A 22,755-nucleotide genomic window follows, 5' to 3' on the forward strand; every position below is an offset into this window, starting at 1 on the left:
CAAGCTGGCTGCAACAATGAGCTCAAACTTAGAAAGAATCGTGAGGATGGCGCAGGACCAGGCAGCATTTTGTTCTGTTGTATGTAGGATCGCTGTGAGTTGGAACCAACTCGATGGTACCTAGCAACAACAATTTTCGGATATGTAACGCATTTATGTTTCAGAGGCTAAAACCATATTTTAAAAAAGATATGCTCGAAAGTGTTGATCCCATCCCTTTGCCTATACCCTATTCATAGCCACCTTCTAGAGGTAACTATTTTCTTTGGTTTCTGGTTTGTTTATTTGTTTTTCCCCTTGTATTTCTTTTTTAAAAGGTAAATTAACATTTTAGATGGATTCTTCCTTTTCTGTGCCATAGAAGTATTATTCTGTATGCACTGTTGTGGACTTTAAGGAGTAACTTAAAGGATGGTGAAAGAAGGAAATATTCTTACTAGTTCAGAGAGGTTGTCATTCTTTTCACACCTGCGTGGTACTCAGTTGCATCTATAGACAGTTTACTCAAACCAGCCTCCTGTTGACGAACATTTTGGATGCTATAGTGAATAACTTTGTACATCATTTTTTCATATTAAGTGAGATAGCTTTAGGACACATTCCTAAAAACGAGGTTGTTGGAGCAAGGATGAATACACATGCTGCTTTCCCATCATCAGTATGAAGGCCTGTTTTCCACAGCTGCAGCAGAGTTTGTTGTCAGCTTTTAGATTTTTTCCAGTCTGATAGGTGGGCATTGGTATCTCTTGGTAGCTTTTAAATGTTTTTCTTATGAGTGAAATTAAGAATTTGTATTCATGTCATTAAAGGCCATTTGTATATCTCTCTGTACTGTCTGTTCAGAAGTCTTAAATTGTGAGGAACTGTTAAACCAAAAACCAAACCAAACCCGTTGTCTTCAAGTTGATTCCACCTCATAGCGACCCTATAGGACAGAGTAGAACTGCCCCATAGAGTTTCCAAGGAGCACCTGGTGGATTTGAACTGCCAACCTTTTGGTTAGTAGCCGTAGCACTTAACCACTATGCCACCAGGGTTTCCAAGGAACTGTTAGTGGCCATTTTTTAGCAATGAATATTGTCAGGGTTCCTGGGTGGCGCAAACAGTTAACCACTTGACTGCTAGCTGAGAGGGTGGCTGATCCAACCAGCAGTGCTTCGGAAGACAGACCTCCGAAAGGGTCACAGCCTTGAAAACCCTGTGGAACAATTCTACTCTGCACAAATGGGGTCACCGTAAGTCAGAATCAACTCAACAACTAACAACAGTCTGTTGACGCTGAAATGGCCAGATAATAGGGACAAGTTCATCTACGCCTTATCTTTATTGGATGAGTTATATATTTAGAATCCTTTTTAAAAATATCTTAGGTTTTAACAAATACTGTATATTAGCTGTTGAAAATGTGGATTTGGATGTTGTCATGGATTGAATTATGTCCCCCTAAAATTTTTCTTTTTTTTAAATGTGTATCAATTTGGCTGGGCCATGATTCCCAGTATTGTGCGATTGTCCTCCATTTTGTGATTGTAATTTTATGTTAAAGAGGATTAGGGTGGGATTGTAACACCCTTACTAATCCAATGTAAAGGGAGTTTCCCTGGGGTGTGGCCTACACCACCTTTTGTCTTATAAGAGATGAAAGGGAAGTGAGCAGAGAGGGGGACCTCATACCACCAAGAAAGCAGCGCCAGGAGCAAAGCGTGTCCTTTGGACCCGGGGTCCATGCATGGAGAAGCTCCTACTCTAGGGGAAGATTGATGAGAAGGCTGACAGAGGGAGAAAGCCTTTCCCTGGAGCTGATGCCTTGAATTTGGACTTCTAGCCTACTAGACTACCTTGAATTTGGACTTCTAGCCTACTAGACTGTGAGAAAATAAATTTCTCTTTGTTAAAGCCATCCACTTGTGGTATTTCTGTTATAGCAGCACTAGATGACTAAGACAGATGTAAAGTTGAATTGTTGCCATAAAGTGTAGAATGGTGTCTGTTAGTACTACTGTAGTTTGTGATTGAAGCGGATGAAAAACTACAGCAACGCAATTCCGACATGACTACTAATGGCCCTGACTTTTGAGAAATGAAGGTTTGGGTCACCTCACCAGGCAAAGAATTATGACCAGCTGAGGTGTTTGCTGAAGGCAAAGGGAATATGGAATGAATGGTGGGAGAAGGTAGTTCTAAATTCCAGCTACAACCATGTGACCAGTTGCTGAAAGGACTGTCAGTGTTTTTGGTATTTCTTCCTTGTTTTCTTATACATGTATGTGTGTGTATAAATATGTATAAATATATATGTATAGTAAATGTCTTCCCTCCCTTATTCCATTACAATATATAAAATATAAGATGTAAATGGGGCTAGTACAGTTTCAGTTGTATACACGTTAGTTATATCATATTAGGCACAAATATGACTTTATAGTTGTCTTTATTTAGAGATTATGTATGGTTAAGGAGTTTCCTGTATTTCAGACATACTCTTCTTTACCTCCACAACTACGTGAGCCATTTCCTTGAGCTAAATTTCTCTTTATAAATATTTTGGAGCCCTAGTGGCTCAGCAGCTAACCAAAAGGTCAGCAGTTCGAATCCACCAGCCGCTCCTTGGAAACCCTATGGGACAGTTCTGTTGTGTCCTTATAGGGTTGCTATGAGTCATAATCAACTCAATGGCAATGGGTTTGTTTTGGTGTGTGTGTGTATATATCTACATATACATACACACATACATACACACGTTTCATTGGTTTTGCTCCTCCAGAGAACCCAGCCTAAGACAGATGCCCGTAAAATATTTAAAAACTGTTGTTGTTAGGCACTGTGGAGTTGGTTCCAACCCATAGCAACCCTGTGTACAACAAAACACTGCTCCATCGTGTGCCATCCTCACAATCATTGCTTTGTTTAAGTCCATGTTGCAGCCACAGTGTCAGTCTATCTTGTTGAGGGTCTTCCTTTTTTTCAGCGACCCTCTAATTTACCAGGCATGATGTCCTTCTACAGGGACCGGTCCCTCCTGATAACATGCCCTTGCTTCTAAGGAGCGTTCTGGCTGTACTTCTTCCAAGACAGATTTGTTCTTCTGGTGGTCTGTGGTAAATTCAATGTTCTTTGGCAGCACCATAATTGAAGTGCATCAGTTATTTTTCTGTCTTCCTTATTCATTGTCCAGCCTTCACATGCATATAAGGCAGTTGAAAATACCACGGCTTGGGCCAGGTGCACTTTAGTCTTCAAGGTGACATCTTTGCTTTTTAACACTTTAAAGAGATCTTTTGCAGCAGATTTGCCCAGTACAATACATCATTGGATTTCTTGACTGCCACTTCCATGGGAGTTGATTTCGGATTCAAGTAAAATGAAATCCTTGACAATTTCAATCTTTTCTCCATTTATCATGATGTTGCTTATTGGTCCAGTTGTGAGGATTTTTGTTTCTTTATGTTGAGGTGTAATCCATACTGTGGTCTTTGATCTTCATCAGTAAGTGCTCTGAGTCCTCTTTGCTTTCAGCAAACAAGGTTATGTCATCTGCATATCACAGGTTGTTTGTGAGTCTTCCCCCAGTCCTGATGCCATGTTCTTCATATAGTCCAGCTTCTCGGATTATTTGCTCAGCATACAGATTAAATAAGTATGGTGAAAGGACACAGCCCTGACGCACAGCTTTCCTGATTTTAAACCATGCAGTATCCTCTGCCTCTTGGTCTGTGTACAGGTTCCTAATGAGCACAATTAAATGTTCTGGAATTCCCAGTCTTTGCAACATTATCTAATTTGTTATGATCCACATAGCCAAATGCCTTTGCATAGGCAGTGACACAGGTAAACATCTTTCAGCTATTCTCCGCTTTCAGCCAAGATTCATCTGACATCAGCAATGATATCCCCCTTCCCATGTCCTTTTCTGAATCCAGCTTGAACTTCTGGCAGTTCCCTATTGATGTACCACTGTAACCGCTTTTGAATTATCTTCAGCAAAATTTTACTTTTGTTTGATATTAATGATACTATTTGATAACTTCCACATTCTGTTGGACCACCTTTCTATAGAATGAGCACAAATACGGGTTTAAAAACCAAACACCATTAATTAGATTTTTACACAGTTTTATAGGAATCCTTTTGTATAAACCCTGAACAGCATGCTTGAATAAAGCAAGGCTCTTATACCCTTTTAGCTATTTTTGTTCCAGAAAGGAATCTATTTGAAGGATGGGATTACAGTAGCACTATGAAATAACCTGTCTGATGTTAACTGGCAACCTCAAATCACCAGAACCTGACAAGCAGAAGGCAAGCAGAATGAGACCTCTAAGTTGTCAAAGCATTGTTCTAAATTTCACAAAGCAGACCTTTGACCTTCAGTCAGGATTTATTTACTCTTAACTATCAATGGCTTGATTATTTGCTTTCTCAGCTCATAGTAGATTAGACGTCATGAAGTGGTAGAATAGGAGGGATGAGGTGGGACAATATAGAAAAAGATACATTGTCAGCGGTAGTAAGTGAGGGTGGACAGAAGGCAGGAATTAGGAAAAACATGAAAAATTGTGTGGCAGAATTTCCTGTAGGGATAACATTTAAAATAATCATTAGCAAACACAGAATTTCCCCTAAACCCTTTCACACTTTAGTAACTTAATACCCAGCTTCCTGACTCTGGGGATGCTAAACTCTAAGCCCCATCTGTAAGATGGGTTTATTATCACATAAATCAACAAAGTCGCAGTGTGAGCCACGTAGCTGAGACTGCATATTTGGAAGCACCAAGCACCATATCTGACCCAGAGTAAATGCTCGACAAATGTCAGTCGTTAGGCTCGTGCTGTGATTGGTCTCTGACTAGTTCTGTTCACTGTAGTTACTTAAGAGGACTTTTTTTGCTTTATTTATCCCAAATGTTAATACATTTGTTTATCTGCAGCCCCCAAATCCAAAAAACTCTGAAAACCATAGAAGTTTGTTGTGAACTGTTTAGTCAAAAAGCCTGTCCCCAACTGACATCAGGCTGTGCAGAGTCTTTATTCTACTTCATGCATTATTTGATATTTTAATGCTCGTGTCACTATGTTAAGATGTTTGGTTATGGGGTGCTGCCCCAGACCCTGCTGGGGAATCATGCATGTACCCATATTTCTAAAATCTGAGAACGTCTAAATTCCAAGATGCATCTCGTACTAAGGTTTTTGGATGAGGGACGTGGCCTTTGGTACTTGTATATTTGAATTGAATTGAAGGGAAGAATTCCGCTTGATCTTACTTAAGGAGAGCGGGCTATAGTTGGGAATGTTTGGTCATCTTGGAGATGTTGGTTGGTTCCTGAGCTGACAAACACAAGTCATTGTGTTCTCTTTCCCCTTTTCACAGCAAAACGAAAAGGAGAGCTTGTTGAAGGAAAGAGATCTCATTTTGTCGACTCTGGGTGAGACAAAGCAGAACCTGACTGGACTTTGCCAGCAAGTCTGTAAAGAAGCAGCTCTCAGTCAGGAACAAATACAGATCCTTGCCAAGTATTCAGCCTCAGATTGCCCACTTTCATTCTTAATTTCTGAAAAAGAAAAAAGTACTCCTGATGGCGAACTGGCTTTACCGTCAATTTTTAGCTTCCGCGATGGGCCTCCCGCCGCACTGCCAGCCAGTGAGCAAAGCCCCGGCTACCCCAGCTCCAGAGAAAACAAGGAGCCCAGCGCTGAGCGGGGTCAGGGGTCACGGCAGACGTCCACAGCTGCCCCTGAGCACACCGGGCTCGTGGAGCGGTGTCGCCAGAGTGGGGGCATCTCCGATTTCTGTCAGCAGATGACTGATAAGTGTACTACTGATGAGTAAGCGTGGACCTGCATTCACTCCCTTCAGACCATCTGATTTCCTGCTGAAGTCCTGGCATTGTCTTCAAAGCCTAGTACAGCCGTCTGTCTCTTCGCAAGAGTTATTTTTTTTTTTTTTGGAATTTCTCTTAAGTCAATGCTGACGTCTTGATTTCCACAAGAGATGCAGAAATGATTTACCTCCTGGATACTGAAAATCATGTGTGAAAATGCAGTAGACCTTTGCAACTCACGTTTTAAAGAATAGTAGCTATTAGTAATAACTCCTCCCAGTATTCCAGATAAATATGTGCATGAGAACTGCAGCATTATCAAACAAGAATTCAACAACTCGGAACATCCGCAGCTAGCTCCTCTGAAGAAGCAGCCTGCATGAGTTTAATAATCTGACCTTTTTGTAGTATACTGATTTAAAAGAAGGCACCCCTCCCTAAGCAACAACGGCAGAGTTCTCTTCTAATCAGAAGTAGGATCTTGGCCACTGTAGGTCCGCATTTTTGCATGGGACTACAGAGTGAGAGATAAAGAAGTCATCTTGTCTGAATCCTAGAACTTTGCTCTTCAGCTCCTACTAAACTTCCTTTTGACTCTTAAGCTACACTGGGAATATTTAATAAACAGGGCAGGTAGTTGGCCTAAGGTAGGAAGCCTCCCTATAGCACCTGTAGAAATTCTGGCTGTGTGGACAGTAGACAGGAGTCATTTTCCCTGTTTTCTTTTTTCTCTTCAGTCTCTACCACATCCGGGCCCATTCCTGACATGCTTGTCCATTCGGAAGAAGTAGGACTCAGGATACAGTGGCATGAGTGAATGAATGAATGCACTGGCTTTGTTGCCTTAGCATTCTTAGAATCCCGGAGAGCTTACCAAAATACTAGGCTGTTTACCTTCCCACCATAGGCCACTGATAGCAAGAAAACCAGACATCAGGGGCAACGGAAATTGTTTACAGTTACCGGAAGTAGCAGTTGTTTGTTTTCCATCTTATTTTTGAAGTCCTGTGGTTTACTTGTGAAAAGCGTTATGGTAGATAAAAATATATCTCCAGTTACGGTCCAGGTTTGTGAAATAGGACAAAACTCGAGGTACACTAGTAGAACTTGCTCCATTGTGAGTTTCAGTTTGGAAACGAGATTGACTCCTTGCCCTCTTCCTCAAATCTGATGTGGTATACGAGCACAAAAATCACTTTGACTTGAGCTTTTTAAAATTACCTTTGTGTTTATCCAATTGTGTTCCTAAATGTGGTTTCTGTAATCTGAGTGTGCCCGTCCCATAACATTTTCTGGTGGTTCTTAGCCATATTGGGGTTGTAGACTTAAAAATTTGAGAGTCAAATGGAAGTTATGGACCCTTTCAATAATTAAAAAAAACAAAAGAATATATTCACATTCACAGAAACATTTGCAGAACTCAGTTTTAAACGGTACAAGAAGTATTTTATAGTGTTTGGGTTAGAAAGGCCTTCATTTCAGACATCTGAAAGAGACATTTCCGTAGACTGCACCCTGAGCTTAGCAAGGGGCCCTTGTGACTAATATGGGGACAACAGTCCATCATGAATGAATGAGTCTGAAGCAAGTGGACATTTTCTGCGCAAGTACATGGGGAGCTGACTTAATATTTCAGAGGAATTGGTCAGATGTTACCCTTTTTGATGGGTGTGTGTGTGTGTGTGGTGTTTTCGTATATTTTCAGTGGTTTGTATGCTATCTCTGTTATTGACTTAGTTGTGCTAAGAGGAAACTGGTTGGACTTGTTTATTTTCTAGAGGCTTTTTATAAATACACTCAAGAATTTGGGAAAATTGATAATTCTACGACAGTGCGTTCCATCCTACAAAAGAATTGTATATAAATATCCCCATGTAGCTATTTCTTGGATACTCGTAATTTTAATTCTCAGCTTCACAATATAAAATGATATAAAAACTTGGCTGGTTTACAGTACGCAAACTCTTACACAAGCCAGTGGAATCTTTGGTTTTCTACCTCAGTGTACACTCAGCTGTTTGTCATACCGGTTTGTGCGAGTGCAGACATCAAGTCATCTTTTGCTTCCATTGCTTCTGTATATATCTGCTTTGAAAGCTTACTTACTATTTTACGATGAAATCAAGTTGTCTCCAGAGATTAAATATGATTTTTAAGGCACTTGGTTTAAATTTCTTTCTCCATGTAAGCCATTTAGCATTACAGATTTATTTGAATGGTATTCTGATTATTGGCCAACTGTAACATTTCTTAAAATATAGCATTACTTTGAATAGCCACCATGTAATACCAATAACTACACTACCTCATACCCTCATGATTTTTCAAGTTGTAATACAGATGGACAGAGACATAAAAAAGACTGTATCTGTCTTTTGGCCGTAAAGTGGGGAACTTTTTTATATATTGCATAGCATTACACATTTATGCCTATCTTAACATTAACTTCTAAAGAAGTTTTTCTAAGAAAATTTATTTCAAGTTGGTATTTTTTTTTTTTTTGGAGGCTGCGGAAGACAAATGACAGGATAGTGTGTATACAATGTATACCTTTTCCTTCATGCAGAATTTTGGAAAGGCTGTTTTTAGTTTGTACGTTGCGTATTTACGTGATCATTGCTCCTTGTTTTATGAACTGGCCTTCTCAATGCTTGATGATTTTTAAAAAGCTGTTATGTCTAATTCAGTAAAATAACATTACCTTAAATTTTTTCCCCTCATGTGAATTCTATAGCTGTAGCAAATAATTTGTTGAATCGTTACATTGAATACAAATGTGGATATAATCTCAGTTCTACTGTATAAATTTTATAATTTACTATAGCTTAATGCTAAACCAATTGCAGATAAGGAATTAAATATATTTAATGCATTAGATGACGATACAGGTTGTACGTGGACCCTCAGCCATGGTAACAACTTGGGAAAGAAAACGAATCAAACAAATAGCGATGTCATAAGGAATTCTCAGGTGAACTTTTTTCAGTAATGAAACATCTATTTTGAATTTGTAAATATTTTAAATGTTTTATTAAGGCATGTAATAAACTGTTCTTTGAAACCTGATAGGCAGAATGAAAATTTAAAGCCATAGTGGTAAACGATGGCATACTGATTGTAAAATAAACAAATAATAACATCCATTGATTTTTTTTTGTATGTTTCAGAATTTAATTTTCTAACAATGCAATAAAACCACTGATCTTATATATTCATATGCTATTAAGACCATGTTTCATTAAAAATATACTTTGAGAGTATTTAATTTACATTTTCTTCGTAATGTATTTACCCAAATGTAGCAAAACTCTAAATGTTAGATGTTGGTGATAAATTGACAGTTAAATAAAATTCTCTAAAATCACTTCTAACTGAATAGAATTGTACATTCCATCCCCATTTTTTCACTTTTGTGGAAAGGCCCTGGAACTCAACTCTCAACTTCCAAAAGATCCCAGCCCTGGAAAACCCTGCAGAGTGCAGCTCTGCTCTGACACACACTGGATGGCCGTGAGTTGGAATCATGCTCTGAATGTACTAATTTTAGTCTTTGGGTCAGTAATTGGCATTATTATGGTATTTGTAATAATTACCAGATAATATGTCTAAAAAAAGATACCCAACACTCATGGACTTCAGGAAGCACAAATTCTAGCCTTATTTTTGATTTATTTAATTTCAGTCTCTGCATAGCAATGTAGGGTGTTTTAAGGGGTATGGCACAGTGGTTAAGACCTTGGCTGTTCACCAAAAGGTCTGCAGTTAGAATCTGCCAGCCACTCCTTGGAAACCCTATGGGGCAGTTCTGCTCTATGCTGTACAGCCGCTGTGAGTTGCAGTCGACTTGACAGCAATGGGTATTTTGGTTTTGTTAGTCTTTTTTTTTTAATTATCTGCCGAGTGAACTCTATAGCGTTGGCTTCACCTTCTAATCAGGCCCTTTTAATCAAGCTTTCAGCAGCTGCTCAGAGCTGTCACAGGTGTGGGGGTGGGGTTGGAGAAGGGGGCACAGATTTAGGATTTTTTTTTTTGTTTTTTTTATCTAGTGATAGGGACAGGGATGCTGCCACACATCCAGCAATGCTTAGGGCAGCCCCCAGCACAAGGAATTATCTGCCCAGGATGTGAGTCTGGAGGAATTAAATAATTCAAGTGTCTTGTCCTCATCAATTCAACGTACAAAATTTTTAAGTAAAAACAAATCCAGAAACTATCCTCCCCAGTTTTTTTGTTTGGATCAGCCAGAGGCATTGTCGATGCCTGGGCTGACGGGTTTTCAGAAGCTGTAGCTGGAACTGTCTTTCATGGGGTGGTGGTTCCTTCAGGGCCCAGAAGGAACTAGGTTCAAGGTTGAATCGCTGATGTACTCACTTTTTTAAAGGATCTGGAAAGTTACCTACTGGCAGTCTACTTCTGAAAACCTTATGGATCACAACAGAATATTATCCGATATAGTGCTGGAAGGTGAGGCCCCTAGGTTAGAAGGCATTACGCAATAGCTGAAACAACAGATTCAAACATACCGACGATGGTGAGGATGGCACCAGACCAGGCAGCCATTTGTTTGTTCTGTTACCCATAAGGTCACCATGAGTCGGAACCAAGTGGACGGCAACTAACAACCACAGAGTTAAAACAAGCCAATTCCCAGCCACTAAGCAGCTATCCCTGGAGCCTTGGTGGTGCAGTGGTTAGAAGCTGGGCTGTTAACCAAAAGATCGGCAGTTTGAATCCACAAGCCACTCCTTGGAAACCCTATGGGCCAGTTCTACTCTGCCTTCTAGGGTCGCTATGTGTCAAAATCGACTTGACGGCAACGGTTTTCAACAGGTAAGCAGTTATCCCAGGCAAAATTTCGTACCTTGAACTCAGAACCTAGTGCTGCCAAAGACCGTAGCAGAAACTCAGTGGCATCTGAGAACAGAAAAATCTCGGTTTCAGCTTCCCCAAGATGTCAGTTTTGTGAAACTCACAGACTGTGATCTTAAACTCAGTTGGGAGAACCTGCAGAAAGGCCCTATGTGTTGATCATTTCTGGGGGACAGACTTCACCTTTGCCTAAGGCCCTAATTTACATTTCCTCTCCCAATGATGGGAAACCCTGGTGCTGTAGTGGTTAAGTGCTATGGCTGCTAACCAAGAGGTCGGCAGTTTGTATCTGCCAGGCTCTCCTTGGAAACTCTATGTGGCAGTTCTACTCTGTCCTGTAGGGTCGCTATGAGTCGGAATCGACTCGGCAGCAATGGGTTTTCTCCCAGCGATGTATTCCTGGCACCAAGGACTGACTGAACGAGGCCTCCTAGGGAACGTGAGGATCCATATTCCTGCTTACAGGCGTTTTCGGCCCTGGCCACAGGGCGTGTTTGGATTGCCTCTAACAATGAAATAGGCCCCTGGGTGACGTAAGCGGTTTGCACTAGACTAGTAACCTGAAGGTTGGCGGTTTGAACCCACCCAGCAGAGCCGTGGAAGAAAGGCTTGGTAGTCTGTTTCCACAGAGTTCACAGCCAGGAAAACCCTAGGAAAGCAGTTCTATAACACGTGGGGTTTCCGTGAATGGAAAGCAACTCAATGGTGACCCAGACGTAAGTAATCCAGAATCAATTATAGACAAGCTACCTAGATCTAAGGCTAGACCCTCCACCATTCCCTCCTTGGGTTTGAATGCTGAGTGGAATTTGAGGCAGCCAGTGTGGCACTGAGGCCCTGGTGGCAAAGCAGTTAAGAGCTTGGCTGCCAGCCAAAAGGTTAGCAGTTCTAATCCACCAGCAGCTCCTTGGAAACTCTATGGGGCTGTTCTGCTCTGTCCTACGGAGTCATTGTGAGTTGGAATCAACTCGATAGCAATGGGGTTTTGAGGTTTTAATGTGGCAATTGCCTTCTCTGATGGGCATTACCAGTCCATTGGAATCCAGCTGTCTTGAAAACAGTTGTAAAGCAGCATGTGTGCATTCCTTTTCCCAGTTAACCCTAAAAGGCCTTAAAGTCTCTTATTTCCTGGTGATATTATTTTTGCCTCTTGTCAGCTGTAGCCGTGGCACCCCGAGGCTGCTTGTCCTTGCTGAGGTCTTTGTGCTTCTAGGTCTTTGCTCGTAAGGCCGCTGTGCTGCTGGGGGTTAAAGAGGATGGGCACTCACATGCCTGCTCCCCAGGATTTAATTTTTGCCACACTGCACCCATTTTCTAAGGCCACCAAGGTGAGGCTTTGTAGAGCTATTCCTGTCAACTGAATTTAGGATCACAGGTAGTAGATTCCAGAAGGGAGTCAGAAGGGTGGTACAAATAATTAAAGCACTCAGCTACTAACTGAAAAGATGGTGGTTCAAATCTACCCAGAGGTGTGTCGGAAAACAGGCCTGTCAATCTGCTTCCCAGAGGTCATAGCTGCAATGATGGACTCAAACACGCCGGCAGTCATGAGGGTGGCACAGGACCAGGCAACGTTTTATTCTGTTGTACATAAAGTCACCATGAGTCAGAGCTGACTCAACAGCAGCTATCTAGCTATCTGTCTACCTTGTACTTAACCACAAATACTTCTTTTTCCTCTTCCTCGCCTCTGTTACCTGCATTGTTCTTGAAGCATAAATGAAAAAGGAAAATGGAAAATATTTTTTAAATGAGCACAGTACATTGCGTTTCCATTTACACAGTCATCTTTCAGTAGATGGTTTTCTTCCTCCTTTCTTAGTTCACGTTTAGTCGCTGTCCAGAAAGTCAGCTGTTTTCTAAATGTTTCATTTCCTTCTTTCAGGAGCCTAGACCTAAATCATATCCTTGATAACATCTTGATATACAGATTTCTGAGTTGATGTTAATCTCTTGCAAGGAAGTCTTGCTAACAATAACCAGAGTACTATTAAATACAAAAATATCCACTATAATCTGTCTAAAGTTATATCTCTTTGTCCACCTCAGAAACTTAGTTTTTTCTTTTTTCTTTTGCCTTGGGCCGTTAAATTCAAAGGAGTCCCTAGGTGGCACAAACGGTTAAGTGCTTGTCTACCAACCGAAAGGGTGATGGTTCAAAACCATCCAGAGGGGCATTGAAAGAAAGGCCTGGCGATCTACTTCCAAAAGATCACAGCCATTGAAAACGCTGTGGAGCGTGGTTCTACGCTGAAGCACCTGAGGCTGGCATGAGTGGACGCCACTCGATGGCAACTGTTGGTTTCGGTTTTGGTTTGGTTAAACTCAGAGACTCTTCCTTTGCCAAAAAGACATGTCTTGCTTATTTTGTTTTAAACGATAGTAAATGATGGCTTTATATATGAGGTCTAGGACTATTGTTTAATGGTACCTTTAAAAGCAATTTCTCTGGAGACGGTTTTTTGTTTTTTAACACCATGTTGGCCTTGTCTGAGCTTTTTGTCTGATTTTTAGAAGAACTCAATTCTATGGCCAGCACCTGACATTTGAGTGATCTTAGCCCTGGTGGTGCAGTGGTTAAGAGCTCGGCTACTAACCAGAACGTTGGCAGTTCGAGTCCACCAGCCGCTCCTTGGAAACCCTATGGGTCAGTTCTACTCTGTCGTATAGGGTTGCTGAATTGGAATCGACTCAATGGCAAGGGGTTTATAGAATGTTTATATGGCACAGTGGTTTAGTGCTTGGCTGCTAACCAAGAGATCGGTGGTTGGTACCCACCAGCTGCCTGGAGGGAGAAAGATGTGGCAGTCTGCTTCCGTAAAGATCACAGCCTTGGAAATCCTATGGGGCGGTTCTACTCTGTCCTACAGGGTCACTACGAGTCGAAATCAACTTGAAGGCAATGGGTTTGGTTTGGTTTTTATAGAAGGTTTGCAAAATATAATTGGCCAAGAAGTCTTCCACAGCATTCCTAGTAGTTTCAATGTTTGCTCCAGCAGCTCTGTCTTGGCTAACCAGATAAGTGAGTAGCATCTAGGAGGGGAGCTTTGTGGAATTAAGAATGGGGTTTGATGCTTATAGGAATGAGAAGTGGAGCACGTGTAAATTAAGAGAGATCTGACTTCTGTAAGGGTAGGAGAATTTGGCACATAGGAGCCCTTAATAGACTGGCCTGTGTTCGCTAGGTTTGGGAGAGCAGACAGCTGCACATATACTAAAAATAGGCTCACTGCAAAGTATGCACTTCAGGACTAAAGGAATTGCACAAATTTGGGCAAGGACGCGGGCCCAGATCCAAGGCCTTTTAGTAAAGGGACTGTGTGGACGAATAGAAAGAACATGGACCTAGAATTCAGATAGATGTAGTTTCAAAGCCTGGTTTTGCCACTTACTGTATAAAAAATAGCCATGGGAAAATTACTTAGTTTTCTTATCTGCCGGCCTGTTATATCCAATCTCCTGGCCCTTGAGATCAAAGTAAGACTGACTCAAACTATTTACACTGTGAAAATGCAAATCAGCAGTTCAACACACTACATTTCTTGAACACTCTCCTTGATTTTGGGAGAAGGGAGGGAGTTTTCTGGAGAGTGAATGTGAAATGTTAGTGATATGGCTGGCTTAGAACCTGCGGTCATCTCAGCTGACTTGTCACTCGCATCGTGTTTTACACTTTGTTGGTAGAGACATAAATTCCACCGCTTCTTTTAACTCCACCAAAAAATAAAAAAAAATTCATATACCCCTGAAACCAGACTTTTATGGTAAACATCATTGAAAATTTGGAAAATAGTGTGTTTATATCATAGCAATACAGACAGCTTCAAAGCAAACACTCTCAGATAGCCCTATGGTCTCCACACTTCCCCTCCTGTTGGGGAGTTTTGACAAACTGCCAAACTCCTGTTGTGTCTCAGCCCACATCATCCCACTTGCCCCTCCCTTTTTCCTCCAGCTCCTGGATTGCCCCCAGGGACTCCACATTCTTCTCTTTGGAATACATGGAAACAGTTCAGTCGAATGCCTTTGCATAGTCAATAAAACACAGGTAAACATCTTTCTGGTATTCTCTGCTTTCAGCCAGGATCCATCTGACACTAGCAATAATATGCCTGGTTCCACGTCCTCTTATAAATCCGGCTTGAATTTCTGGCAGTTCCCTGTCAACATACTGCTGCAGCCGTTTTTGAATGATCTTCAGCAAAATTTTCCTTGCATGTGATATTAATGATATTTGTTCAATAATTTCCGTGTTTGGTCGGATCACCTTTCTTGGGAATAGGCATAAATATGGATCTCTTCCAGTCAGTTGGCCAGGTAGCTGTCTTCTAAATTTCTTGGCATAGATGAGTGAGCACTTCTAGTGCTGCATCTGTTTGTTGAAACATCTGATTTGGTATTCAGTCAATTCCCGCAGCCTTGTTTTAAGCCAATGCCTTCGGTGCAGCTTGGATGTCTTCCTTTAGTACCATCAGCTCCTGATCATATGCTCCCTCTTGAAGTGGTTGAATGTTTACTAATTCTTTTTGGTATAATGACTGTGAATTCCTTCCATCTTCTTTTGATGCTTCCTGGGTTGTATAATATTTTCACCATAGGATCCTTTAGTATTACAACTTGAGGCTTGAATTTTTTCTTCAATTCTTTCAGCTTGAGAAATGCTGAGCGTGTTCTTCCCTTTTGGCTTTCTATCTCCAGGTCTTTGCACATGTCATCATAATACTTTGTCTTCTCAAGCTGCCCTTCGAAGCCTTCTGTTCAGCTCTTTTACTTAATCATTTTTTCCTTTTGCTTTAGCTACTCGACATTCAAGAGCAAGTTTCAGAGTCTCTTCTGACATCCATTTAGGTCTTTTCTTGCTTTCTTGTCTTTTTAATGACCTTTTGCTTTCTTCATGTGTGATGTCCTTGATGTCATTCCACAACTCATCTGGTCTTCGGTTATTTGTGTTCAACACATCAAATCTGTGCTTCATAGGGTCTGTAAATTCAGGTGGGATATACTCAAGGTCATACTTTGGCTCTTGTCGACTTGTTCTAGTTTTCTTCAGTTTCAACTTGAACTTGCATATGAGTAATTGATGGTCTGAAGTTGGCCCCGGTCCTTGTTCAGATCTTAATGAAGTGAATGCAGTCAAGCTTTCAGGATCTTCATTTGCTGATGTGGCACGACTCCAAATGAGAAGAAACAGCTGTAAACATCCACTAATAATCGGAACCTGGAATGTACAAAGTGTGAATCTAGGAAAATTGGAAATTGTCAAAAGTGAAGTGGAATGTATAAAGATCGCTATCCTAGGCATTAGTGGACTGAGGTGGACTGATACTGGTCATTTTGAATCAGAAAATCATATGATCTGCTATGCCCAGAACCACAACTTGAAGAGGAATGGTGCTGCATTCATTGTCAAAAAGAACATTTCAAGAGCTTTCCTGAAGTACAGCGCTGACAGTGATAGGATAATATCCATACATCTACAAGGAAGACCAGTTAATATGACCATTATTCAAATTTACACACCAACCACAAATGCCAAAGATGAAGAAATTGAACATTTTTACTAACTTCTGCAGTTTGAAATTGATCAAACATGCAATCAGGACACACTGATAATTACTGGAGATTGCAATGTGAAAGTTGGAAACAAAGATGAAGGACTGGTAGTTGAAAAATATGGCTTTGGTAATAGAAACGATGCTGGAGATCGCATGATTAAATTTTGCAAGACCAATGACTTCTTCATTGCAAATACCTTTTTTCACCAACATAAACAGCTACTACACACATGGACCTCGCTGGACAGAATACACAGGAATCAAATTGACTACATCTATGGAAAGAGACAATAGAAAAGCTCAATATCATCAGTAGACATATAGATAAATGGACTTCAAATTAAAAACATTTATGCATCAAAGGACTGTATCAACAAAGTTAAGAGTAAATCCACAGAATGGAAGAAAATATTTGGGAACCATGGATCTGATAAGGATTTAATACTCAGAATACATAAAGAACGCCTACAATTCAACAACAAAAAGACAACCCAATTAAAAAAAAAAAAATGGACAAAGGACTTGAATAGATATTTCACCAAAGGAGGTATACAAATGGCCCAGAAGCACAGGAAAAGATACTCATCATTAGTCATTAGGGAAATGCAAATCAAAACCAAAATGCGATAACACTTCATCTCTGCTTAGGATGACTAAAGATGACTACTATAAGAAAAACAGAAAACAACCAATTGGAACCCTCATCCATTGCTGGTGGGATTGTAAAATGTTTTAGCCACTGTGGAAAACAGTGAATTACTGTATGACCCAGCAATTCCAGTCCTAGCTGCTCTACTTCTTGAGCAGGGACTCATATCAGTATTCTTTGCAACATTACCCACAATTGCCAGATGGTGGAAACAACCCAAGTGTCCATCAGCAGATGGATGAATAAAAAAATGCGGTATATACATACAATTCAGCTGTAAAGAGACATATGAAGTTCTATCCGTGCTGCGACATGGATGAACCTTGAAAACATAATGCTTAGTGAAATAAGCCAGGCACAAAAGGACAAATATCGTATGGTCCCACTTATATGAAATATCTAGACTAGGCAAATGTATAGAGGCCAAGATTTATTAGTGGTTTCCAGGGGATGATGGGAGAGGGGAGAAATGGGGAGTTACTGAGTAAGGGGCATTGAGTTTCTGTTAAGGGTGATGAAAAAATCTGGAAAAGGATATTGGTGTGATGACTGTATAACCTATTGTTGTTAGGTGCTGTCGAGTCATTTCTGACTCATAAAAACCCTAAGTACAATAGAACGAAACACTGCCTGGTCCTGCGCCGTCCTCAGAATCGTTGCTATCTTTGAGCGCATTGTTGCAGCCACATTGCCAATCGATTCCATTGAGTATCTTCCTCTTTTTCACTGACCCTCTACCTTACCAAGTATGAGGTCCTTCTCCAGGGACTGGTCTCTCCTGGTAACATGTCACCAAAGCAAGTGAGACAAAGTCTCGCCTTCCTTGTTTCTAAGAAGCATTCTGGCTGTCCTTCTTCCAAGACAGATTTGTTTGTCTGGCAGTCCAGGGTATATTCAGTATTCTTTGCCAGCACTGTAATTGAAAGGTGTCAATTCTTCTTCAGTCTTCCTTATTCATTGTCCAGCTTTCACGTGCATAGGCGGTGATTAAAAACACCGTGGCTTGAGTCAGGTGCACCTTAGTACTCAGTATGACATCTTTGCTTTTTAACACTTTACAGAGGACTTTTGTAGCAGATTTGTCCAGTGCGACATGTTTGATTTTTTAACTGCTGCTTCTTTGCTTCCATGAGCATTGATTGTGGATCCAAGTAAAATGAAATCCTTGACAACTTCAACCTTTTCTCCATTTATCATGATGTTGCTCATTGGTCCTTTTGTTAAGATTTTTGTTTTCTTTATATTGAGGTGTAATCCATATTGAAGGCTGGAGTCTTTGATCTTCATCAGTAAGTGCTTGACGACTTCCTCACTTTCAGCAAGCAAAGTTGTATCATCTGCATAATGCAGGTTGTTAATGAGTCTTCCTGTAATCCTGGTGCCCCAATCTTCTTCATATAGCCCAGCTTCTTGGATTATTTGCTCAGCAAGCAGATTGAATAAGTATGGTGAAAGGATACAACCCTGATGCACACCTTTCCTGACTTTCAACCATGCAGTATCCCCGTTCCATTCGAACAACTGCATAACTTAGTGAATGTAATTACTGCATACTTTAGTGAATGTAATTAATGTCACTAAATTGTACTAAAAAGGGTTGAAATGGCAAATGTTTTGTTATATATGTCTTATCACAATAAAAGAAAAAATTGCTTTCATGAGGACACATAGCTTTTGCAATACCACCAAAAGAGTATTGAACATGATTAAAAAGAAAGAAAAAAGTTCAGAAATATGTGAGTCTGAAATCTAAAAGCCAGAAGTTACATTTGACAGAACTAAAAGTTGAAATCCTAATGGTAGGCTGCAGGATCTTTCATGAAGGGTGCCCTCCCTTCCTCTCTGCCCCAGTTCCACTGCCCCCTTCTTTCTCAGCACGCCAGGCACTGTCACACCGTGGGACCTTTCATGGGCTGTTCCAGCTTCCCAAAGGGTCTTCTTGCAGGTACCCCTTGCTCCCTTCAAGGTGATGTTTGGCCAGATGTCACCCTCTCAATCAGGCTCCCTGGACCACTCTGCTGAAGACTGCATCCTGCCTCTCCTCTGCCCCAGTCTCTCGTCTCCTGATCCCCGTTTTCTCTTTCCACAACACCTGTTGCCTTCTGACATACTGTAGAATTGTCTTACTTACTTCGCCTAGTGTTTGTTAGGAGTTCCTGTGTGGTGCCAATGGTTAGCAAACTCAGCTGCTAACTGAAAGGTCGATGGTTTGAGTCTACCCACAGGCGCCTCAAAAGAAGGACATGGTGTTCTGCTTCCCAAAAACCAGTCACGGAAAACCCTTTGGAGCACAGTTCTACTCTGGCACACATGGGGTTGCTATGAGTCAGGATCGACTTGACCGCAGCTGGTACGGGTACTGGTAGTGTTCATTATTTGTCTCAATTCACTAGAAGGTGAGCATCTCCAGGGTGGATTTGTTTGATCCATGCTGTACCTTAAATACCTAGGACAATACCTATAAGGGGAGAGTCTTAAAAACTGACTGTTGAAAGTTGCTGGTGGTGTTGTCCTGGAGCAGAGCAAAGGATTGAATGGTGAAAAACATTCCTGAGGGCGATTCTGGGCAAATGCAAGCAAGGGCTTACTTGGGAGATGATCACAGTAGCTCTTGTACCATCTGAGACTCTATTGCACCTGCCAACCGAGAATAACAAGGTTAGGGCTTTGAAGTTGTGATATGATGTGGATTGCCTTAGCCAGGCTGTATTTTGCTTGTCAATTAATCAAGGTCTTACAGTGATTTTAACTCAGGGAAGAGGTCCGTAGTAGTATATCATGGAATGTATGTTATTCTAGCCTCCCTGCCTTTGTTTGTCCACTGTAACTCTTTTCTATGGTTGTGGCTTTGTCGGAACCTGCTGCAGATTTTCTTTTTTGCCTTCCAGCTATAGATGGCAGTACACCACTGCGTACTATCTGATAAACCGGCCGGGTTTGCAAGTCAGAGTTGCTGGTCAGGAGAGAGAAAAGCTAAATGAGTGATCAGTCCAAGCTGGATGGCAAATTAATGTCTTCGTCACGTGAACGAACCAGCTTCTTTTATAAACAAGGTCAGAGTATTTATAACCCAGGGCCTTTAATAAAGCATAATCCATTGACATTTATATAACTTCTCTGTGTAACCTATGATTTATCTACTTGAAGCATCTGCATTTCACTTGGAACCATCTTTACTAAGGGCTGGTACCTTTCTGAAGCAATTATTAATAAAAGCCGCCCTTGCTAGGGAGCCTCGTTTTTCTCACACAAGGTAAGTGACAAAGTGATTACTTAAACAGAAGTCACCCTTATGAGACAGTAAGGTTCCAGTTTAATCCTTAGTAATAAAAATGAAGAAGTGTTATCCTTATCTATCAAATTTGTCTGCTCCTTAAATTAGATCAAAACTTATTTAACGTTTAGAGTAGTTTGCATGGGCATAAAGTTTTATATTTACCATCTACTGTCTGCCACGTTTTCGGTCAGTCATGTGTGTATTTTGCTATTGTTGTCAGCAACAATGTGGAAAGTTCAGAAACACTTTGCACAAGGAAACCAGGTGTCAGGGCCCTGGTGAATTTCTGGGCCTACATCAGTGCTGGCCAGTAAAAATATAAAAATGCAGAACCAGTTGATGTTGAGTCAACCCCAAATCAGAGCAGAACTGTTCTCCATACGGTTTTCAGGGGCTGATTTTTCAAAAGTAGATTGCCAGGTCTTTCTTCCAAGGTACCTCTGGGTGGACTTGAACTTCCATCCTTTTCAGTTATCAGCTGAGCACGTTAATCATTTGCACCAACCAGAGGGCCACAAATTTGAGTCACATATGCAATTTGAAAAAAAATTTTTTTTTAATTTTCTTTTGTTGTGTTTGAGACTATACACAGCAAAACATACAGTAATTCAACCATTTCTACATGTACAATTCTGTGACACTGATTATATTCTTTGAGCTGTGCAACCATTCTTACCCTCCTTTCCTGACTTGTTCCTCCCCAATTAACAAAAACTCACTATCCTCTAGGTTTCCTATCTATTGAGTTTCTGTTGTCAATTTGATCCCATATAGATTAAAAGAGCACAAAGCTCAAGGCAGACCTTTGTTACTAGTTAAGCTAAACTATAGTTTGGTTTTAAGAAGATTTCAGGAGATATTTTTGGTTTAAGGTTTTAAGATTATCTCAGGGTAGTAGTTTCAGGGGTTCATCCAGCCCCCATGGCAGGACTTGATCTACAAGATTAGATTGCATCTTAAGCCAATCTCTTTTGAGGTACTAAAGAGAGAAGTGAACAGAGAGACATGGGGACCTCACACCTCTAAGAAACAAGAGCCAAGAGACTAGTGAGCCTTTTGGGCCTGAGTCCCTGTGCTGAGAAGTTTCCCAGTTGGGGAAAATTAGTAATAAGGAAGTTCCTCCAGAGCCGACAGAGAGAGAAAGTCTTCCTCTGGAGCTGATGCCCTGAATTTGGACGTCTAGCCTACTTTTTCTTTCTTTTTTTTTTTTTTAGCCTACTAGACTGTGAGAGAATAAATTTCTCTTTGTTGAAGCCATCCACTTTTGGTATTTCTGTTATAGTAGCCCTAGATGACTAAGACACTTCCTTTCTTCGTAAAGAATTCTAAATGATACAACAGGTGGTGGTGGTTGTTGTTAGCTGCGGTCCAGTCGGTTCCGACTCAGTGATCCTATGCACAACAGAATGAAACGCTGCAGTCCTGCGCCATCCTTACAATCATTGTTATGCTTTACTCTCCAGAGTAAAGGAAGGGGGAGATAGAGACATGCTCTTGGCTACAATGCAAAAAAAAAAAAAGCAACTTCTGTAAGCCTCCATATTCACTTTCTGCAGCAGTTCAGGTCACATTTTCTAATGAAAACTAGGTCAAACGATGGCAAGCTTTCTAGGTTAACCTACAACAGTGTTGTTTAGTCCATACATGCAATGGAAATACTGAACATTTGCAACTGTCCTATGGTAAAAATATATACTTTTGTTATTATAAACCTGAGGTGTTTCTGCCATGTTGTCATTGCTAGGTACTGTAGAGTCATGGCGAGCCCATGCACAGCTGAACAAAATGCTGCCTGGTCCTGCGTCATCCCCATGATCAGCTGGGTCTTAGACCATTGTGATCCACAGGGTTTTCGTTGACTGATTTTCAGAAGTAGATTACCAGACCTCTTTTCCCAGTCCATTTTAACCTGGAAGAGCCTCTGAAACCTGTTCAGCATCATAGCAACACACAAGCCTCCACGGACAGACTGGTAATGGCTGTGCATGGGGTGCAGTGGTTGGAAATCCAACCAATTAAAGACAAAAATTCTACTGCAGAACTACCAATGACTCCAATATTTCTACCATGTTGTTGTTGTTAAACCAAAAAACCATTGCCGTCGAGTCTGTTTTGACTCATAGAGATCCTATAGTGTTGTTGTTGTCAGGTGCCATCAAGTCAGTTCTGACTCACAGCAGCCCTGTGTACAACAAAACAAAACACTGCCTGGTTCTGTGCCTCCTCACAATTGTTGCTAAGTTTGAGCCCATCGTTGCAGCCACTGTCAGTCCATCTTGTTGAGGGTCTTCGTCTTTTTCACTGACCCTCTGCTTTTCTAAGCATGATGTTTTTCTCCTGGAACTGGTCCCTCCTGATAACATGTCCAAAGTCATACCATCCTCACTTGTAAGGAGCATTCTGGCTATACTTCTTCCAAGACACATTTGTTTGTTCCTCTGGCAGTCCATAGTGTACTCAATATTCTTTGCCAACACCATAATTCAAAGGTGTCAGTTCTTCTTCAGTCTTCCTTATTCATTGCTCAGCTTTCTCATGCATGTGACGCAGTTGAAAATACCGTGGCTTGGGTCAGGTGCAC

At 41.0% G+C, this 22,755-nt stretch overlaps 1 protein-coding gene across 17 annotated transcripts in view; it reads left to right on the plus strand.

The window, feature by feature from the left end:
• Positions 1-22,755, plus strand: part of BACH1 (BTB domain and CNC homolog 1) — a 108,948-nt gene that overhangs the window by 43,432 nt on the left and 42,761 nt on the right. For 5 of the 17 annotated variants that reach the window (XM_064273140.1, XM_064273142.1, XM_064273139.1 and 2 more), the window contains exon 5: positions 9,245-9,334. The exons of 6 other annotated variants lie outside the window; for them this stretch is intronic. In XM_064273140.1, coding sequence (XP_064129210.1) covers positions 9,245-9,334 — 90 coding nt within the window. 6 more of the 17 variants (XM_064273135.1, XM_064273136.1, XM_064273137.1 and 3 more) reach the window with 4 other exon arrangements.

Source organism: Loxodonta africana, chromosome 20 (assembly GCF_030014295.1).
Source record: "Loxodonta africana isolate mLoxAfr1 chromosome 20, mLoxAfr1.hap2, whole genome shotgun sequence".
In the NCBI taxonomy this organism is placed as follows: domain Eukaryota; kingdom Metazoa; phylum Chordata; class Mammalia; order Proboscidea; family Elephantidae; genus Loxodonta; species Loxodonta africana.